The sequence below is a fragment of the Carassius carassius genome, chromosome 22, assembly GCF_963082965.1.
Source record: "Carassius carassius chromosome 22, fCarCar2.1, whole genome shotgun sequence".
NCBI lineage: Eukaryota > Metazoa > Chordata > Actinopteri > Cypriniformes > Cyprinidae > Carassius > Carassius carassius.
In genome coordinates this window covers 4,448,837-4,454,816 of record NC_081776.1, presented here as the reverse complement: position 1 = coordinate 4,454,816, position 5,980 = coordinate 4,448,837, and the positions used below count along the sequence as shown (strand labels likewise).

Here is a 5,980-nt window from a genome sequence, read left to right as displayed (position 1 = left end):
CGTTTTAACGAGAAAACAACTCGTTATTTCGAGATCATGAGAAAATTAAGTCATTATATAGAGAAAACAAGAAGGAAAAAAAGAATAATGCATGGCCGCTTAGAACTCCGTACTAATCGACTAGTCTACTTCAATGTTCTGCCATGACGCTTTAAGCTTGATGTTGACTAGTCGCTGGTCCTATAGAGGGCGCTACAGGATAATAAATCTTTGAAGGACAATTACACTCCGTTTCCAAATGGTTAAAATGAATGTATACTCCGAAAACTCCAAAAAACGTGTGATTATATTACTGGATGCTCGAAATAACCATTCTAATCTAATGCGCTGCTGCACTGCACTAATGCACACACAGAGGCTACGTATGTCATGCGCGGATCGCGCTCGCACAGAATCATTCAGCGCGGAAATGTACTGTCAACGCTGTTCTGTGATTTTTCAATAAATTATCTTAGAAAATGAAAAGTTCAAGCATATATTTCTTAACTAAATCCCTCACTACTACTAGAGAAATAGCTCTCGCTAATGCATTCATATAAACGTAATCTTTATTGTGCTACTATATCTGCACTGTGACATATGCCATAGCTGTGCACAAGGGGTTTGAGTCTCAGCTCTAGACTTATTTGTTCATTAATGACATCATCAGTGACTAGTCGACTTCGACTCGACTTTTGTCACATAAAAGTCGACTTTAAAAAAATCAGTAGTCGTTCAACACCTAACGCGAATCACGTGACAATCAAGTGTTTTGGACTTCTGTTGTGCTACTTGTCTCGTGTCTGTGCAAATGGATGCACTTTATTGTATGAAATGTATTATGAAATATTCTTCTAATCACAGTAAAGAGAATATGAGTGTAATGCAATAAGAAAGACTCATTCATCACTTCAATTGCATTTAAGTACTGAGATATTATTAAAAATAGCATGCTGGAAGAAGGCAGCGTTCTGAAGTGTCTTGCGGTTCTTTGTGTTTCGAGCAGCTGATTGATATCTGATGAATCATATTGGAGCTCCAGAGTCTCGCTGCATTTCCTGAGACTCCTCAGCTCTGCTCCGTCTGATGCACATCAGGTCCCTGCCTTCTTCCAGTCTAGGCTTTCATCCAGCGGTGCTCTTCCAGCTGCTGGAGCGTCAGCCGGTGAGCTGGATTACGGCTCAAGCAGTGGAAGATCAGATCATGGCATGCTGGGAAGATTTCGGAGAGAGAGCATGGTTAGTCTCCACACATCAGACATGAACAGTAAACATCATCAAAAAAGCCTCACGTGGAGCTGTTTGTGTGTTCACCTGTGGATAAGGTGGGATCCATCCTGACGTAGCCATGCTGAATGGCATCAAAGCTTTCGAAGGGCAAATATCTGTGTATGATCTCGAAGAGCAGAACAGCCAGCGCCCAGACATCTGCTGCTGCAGCGTGGAATGTGGACTGGCCTAGGACTTCAGGAGGGGTGTATGCTTCTGATCCTGTGAGAGACACACACAGCTTCAGTGCTTCTGTACGCTTCACCATCAACAACACAACATCACGTGATCATCAGCGAGACTCACCATGGTATTGGCTGCTTTCAAAGCCCTTGCTGCTGATCAGACGGGCGCAGCGGAAGTCGAAGAGCTTGAGCTCCAGACTGTGGAGAGTCACCAGGACGTTCCTCGAGCGTATATCACCATGATAAACTCCACGCTCATGGCAGTGTTTGACTGCTTGCAGCACCTGAAGCATAAACAAGCGTGCTTGTGCTTCACTGATGGGGCCGGAGAACAAGATGTAATCCTCCAAGGTCCTGCAGGGTTCTGGGTACTCCAAAATGAGAGTGAAGCTGCTCTCATCCTCCAGCCACTGGTGTAGCTCCAAGATGTTGGGGCAGGAGGGAGCTTCTCCCACCCGCATCATCAGAGCCACTTCAGCAAGGACAGGTTTTGAGTGTCCAGACTGTGAAGAGACAAACACAACAACTGTTAGTTTGCTGTCTTCTGTTCCAGCTGTGTTTCAGGTGTAGGTTATAAAAAAACACCAAATATTCTTCAGGTTTAGCCAACTTACAATGTCAAGATAGCGGTCCACTCTGCGCTTGGGGATACACTTCAGAGCAACCTTCACTTTGTCACTGAATGCGTGTGTTCCCTCATAGACCTTGCTGAAGTTCCCAGATGTGATCAGATGTCCCACTTCAAATAAAGACACAAAGGATCCTGAAAACACACAGAAACAGAAGATGGACATGTATGAGACTTCCACTGATTGTCAATAGCTGAAGGACCATCAGATCAAGAGTCTTGAAACTTTCTTTAGTTTCAGATGAACTGCAGAACAATATAACAATACATAAGAGAATATAACTGAGTGGAAATAAAGCTGTAATGACTCGCCTTGAGTAAGCGTGATTTCTGGATCAGGCAACACTGTGTCCAGAGCCATTTCTGACCTGATCAACACCGAACTGGACACTGAACCGGAAACAGAACCGGACACCGGACCAGACACCAAACTGGACACTGAACCGGACACTGAACAGGCCAGAACTGCATCGAGGGCCTGGATCTCAGAGGGAACTTCTTCCTCAGGAGATGACTGGAGGTCTGCAGAGACCTGGTCCTGCTCTGGCAGAACAAGCTGAGATTGGTCCAGATCCGGCTCTGCTTTAGGAGGCTGGACTCTGACTTGGTCGCAGCAGGGGAAGAGCTGCTTCACAGCCTCACATGTTTTCCGGAAGAACTCAGGCACTGCTCTCTTCTTCCTTCCTTTCTTAGTTTCTTCTAAAACCAATGAAGAGCAAACCATTAGAAACATCTATGACCACAGATTACATGTGAACAATCAATTAAATGTAGAAACCGTTATTATCAAGTTATTATTGAAATAAAGTGATCGTGACTCACTGAGAGCGGATGGATCAGGATGAAGCATTGGCTCTCTGATCCAGGAAGAACACTCCGGATCTTCAAACACCTGACCCGGCAGACACAGCAGTTCGGGAACTGCCGAGGCACCCGGGACAGCAGTCACCTCAGGATCGTTCAGATGAGCATCCGTCTGTGCTGAGAAACGCACCACTTTGTCTGGATGCTTCACAGCCGCGCACAGCTTCTGGAAGAAGATATGCGATGCTTTCGCTTTTCCCTCCTTCCCTTTGTCTGGAGTAAAGAAAAGCAAACTATTAGAGAAAAACACCTCCGATTCCATTTCCAACTAATTCCTTATAGTTCAATAGATCTGAGAAAGGGACTCAGTATTCATTAATTCAAGTATCTACTGCATTAATTAACTGTATCTAAATTCATATTGCTGGAAAACTTGATGTTCTTGTCAAAGAGGTCAGACAGAGGGAAGCAAAATAACACAACAGAGATGACTGCTGGTGATTTCCATCTCACCTGCTGTACTGTTGTCCTTTATTTCATGGATCAGATCGATTCTTTGTAAACTTGATGCTTCTGAAGCCCAGGCCGCTCTAGCGACTGGCGCATTCTCAGATTCACTGCGCTCAGTTTTTGTAGACATCGTTTGAATATGGCAAAAATCTGATTATACTGATAATTATGGACACAATGAATGTAAACTGGTGGTGGATGAGAAGCGCTTATAAATGTAAGGAATTATTATGTGAATAGTCTGCAAAGACTGTGTGTAAAGCGTGAATGTGTAGTGTTTAAGTCACTCACTGAGCCAGAACCGCGTCTGCCGTTAGAATCTTGAGCAGGGCTTTATATCGCCTCTGCACTGTGACGTCACACTCGAGCCGCTCGGTTTTTTTTTTTTTTTGTAACATTACGCATTTCCGCTCTGTTTTGTGGTTGTTTATTTTGAAATAAATTCTACCGTTTTCAAGAGTGTCAGGAGTTTGTTATTGTTAATATTTGAAATAGGAACGTGGTTCACGCTGCATGTACGTCCTTGAGTATGCAGTCAGTTATCCGGTGGCGCGCGAGTCAGAACACCTGGAACATGATGATCCTCAAGGAAATGTGCGAATTAACCTTTTACTGTCTATGGAATTAACCGAAGCGCTGTACTGTGCCTGATGCACACGGGTGAGTATTTCTGTATTGTAATAAATTCATGCAATGCATGTGACATCAGGGGTTTAACCGTAATTTTAGGAAGCTACAAAGATACTTTTTGTGTGCAAAGAAATAAAAAATAATTAATTCAACAGTTCATCTCCTCTGTGGCGTTTATTAACATCTGATTTGCACTCAGTTAACAGCAAGAAGGCAGAGGATCGCAAAATATGGGCAGAAACTGCACCAGCACTGAATAATCATAAACATAAAATAAACATAATCACTGAATTTACTTAAGAAAGTTGAGTAAAAATAACTGATTTTTTACATATTTGTTGAATTTATTAATTACACGGCGTTATGTGGACTTTCAGGTGGATGGGCCTCTGAATCTATTTTTTTTTCTTGAAGCTGTCAAATAACCGTAAGATTTCATCTTTTTGGCTTGCTCACAAGCTGTTGCTGCCTCATAATCCAGTAACATTAAAGTATTCCACAATCAGCATATTTATATTAGCCTAATAACTTCATATATTTACTATGTGTGTGGTAATGTTAGGTAAAAACTGTTAGCCTGAATGCACTGTAAGTCGCTTTTGGGTAAAAGCGTCTGCTAAATGTATAAATTTAAATTTAAATTGATGTGCCTTCTAGAAGTTTGCGTTCGGCAAGTGAACGTCGCTTGATTGTGCCATCCCAAAGAAGCACAGAGTCACTTTTACAGACTTTTGAATTAAATGTTTAAGGCCTACTTAATAATAATAAAATAAACTCCGGAAAACATGGTGAAATTTTATATATATATTAGGGGTGTAACGGTATGTGTATTCGTACCGGACCGTTTCGGTACAGGGCTTTCGGTACGGTGCACGTGTGTACCGAATGACCGAATGCAATATTTTGTTTGCAGAACATAAGTACATTTTCGTGTTTCCAAACGAACATATTAAGTGGCGGAAGTCTCCGCGTTCAGCGCAAATCCCACCCTGCAGCTAAGGCCGGCGACACACTGGATGCGTGGCGCAAGCGTCTCAGCTGCGTGGCGTGTCCGTTTTTAATTCGGCTTTCATGTTAACAGGTTAGAGCTTGCAGACTGCCTGCGTGAGACACGCGCGCGGAAAACGCGTGCATGCTAGAAATAGAACCGACGCCTATTTTTCACGCAACACGCAAGCGTGTTGGAAGCGTTTCCAGGCAAAATAGAATAAGAAAATATGTTTATATGTCATTTTTTACACAAATACATATTAATTCATGACACTTTGATGTTTGAAAGTCTATAGGTTGACATAAATTCAGATATAAATGTAATTTAAAAAATAAATTAATTATCGATTTTCAAATATTGCACCTGTCAAACATAACATTAGTCTATTTTGCCATCAATACTGTTGACGGTGTCCTTTATCAGTAGGCTTTATACTTATTCTCAACATGAAGTATAGATATTGTTGTCGTGAAGACAAGATCCTGGTCTGTCGGTGGTCTCCCTGTCACCAACAACAGCAGCAGCGCGCCAGGCACGGTTCTGGTGAAGCAGGCCTACAAGCTGGGATTGGTAATGCTGCACTGTAATCATAGTTATTTATTTATATTTTTCATTATATTTTATTATATGATATTGTTTTGAGACTGAGAGTATCCTATTTAGTGGAGAACTTTGCAGCAGTATTTTATTTCTTATTCTTTTTTATTTTATATATATTTCATTAAAAAGTATTTAAAAAAAAGTGTAAAGTAATAAACAACCTGCAGTTTAATGTTTGCATTTCTTTCCCTTACTGTACCGAAAATGAACCGAACCGTGACTTTAAAACCGAGGTACGTACCGAACAGTGATTTTTGCGTACCGTTACACCCCTAATATTAGGGATGCACCGAATATTCGGCCACCGAAAATGGTTTTCGGCCGATAGACTTTTATCACCGAAAAAACACGGCCGAAATGTGATGACGCAAACAGAAACCGCGAC

General features: G+C 41.9%; 2 protein-coding genes across 3 annotated transcripts; both read right to left on the bottom strand.

Moving 5' to 3' along the window:
• Positions 1-414: 414 nt before the first annotated feature.
• LOC132098336 (serine/threonine-protein kinase pim-3-like) lies at positions 415-2,249 on the bottom strand. The gene is made up of 4 exons (XM_059504478.1): positions 2,047-2,249; positions 1,554-1,935; positions 1,293-1,469; positions 415-1,190 (listed from the first exon to the last, which is right to left on the bottom strand). The coding sequence occupies exons 1-4, from the start codon at positions 2,224-2,226 to the stop codon at positions 1,096-1,098; spliced, it is 834 nt and encodes a 277-aa protein (XP_059360461.1). The 5' UTR covers positions 2,227-2,249; the 3' UTR covers positions 415-1,095.
• On the bottom strand, positions 2,238-3,624 carry LOC132098335 (uncharacterized). 2 transcript variants are annotated; one of them, XM_059504476.1, is made up of 3 exons: positions 3,378-3,624; positions 2,883-3,137; positions 2,238-2,759 (listed from the first exon to the last, which is right to left on the bottom strand). In XM_059504476.1, the coding sequence occupies exons 1-3, from the start codon at positions 3,502-3,504 to the stop codon at positions 2,266-2,268; spliced, it is 876 nt and encodes a 291-aa protein (XP_059360459.1). In that variant the 5' UTR covers positions 3,505-3,624; the 3' UTR covers positions 2,238-2,265. The 2 variants fall into 2 exon arrangements, with proteins under 2 accessions (XP_059360459.1, XP_059360460.1); XM_059504477.1 differs by having other exon boundaries at positions 2,238-2,756.
• Between the last annotated feature and the right edge of the window lie 2,356 nt (positions 3,625-5,980).

Coding starts and splice junctions, on each gene's coding strand:
- LOC132098336 (XM_059504478.1), bottom strand. CDS start 2,226: ATGTCCATCTTCTGTTTCTGTGTGTTTTCAGGATCCTTTGTGTCTTTA. Junction 1,470..1,553: donor TGAAAGCAGCCAATACCATG/GTGAGTCTCGCT, acceptor TGTCTCTCACAG/GATCAGAAGCATACACCCCT. Junction 1,191..1,292: donor GGATCCCACCTTATCCACAG/GTGAACACACAA, acceptor AAATCTTCCCAG/CATGCCATGATCTGATCTTC.
- LOC132098335 (XM_059504476.1), bottom strand. CDS start 3,504: ATGTCTACAAAAACTGAGCGCAGTGAATCTGAGAATGCGCCAGTCGCT. Junction 3,138..3,377: donor AAAGGACAACAGTACAGCAG/GTGAGATGGAAA, acceptor TCTTTACTCCAG/ACAAAGGGAAGGAGGGAAAA. Junction 2,760..2,882: donor TCCTGATCCATCCGCTCTCA/GTGAGTCACGAT, acceptor CATTGGTTTTAG/AAGAAACTAAGAAAGGAAGG.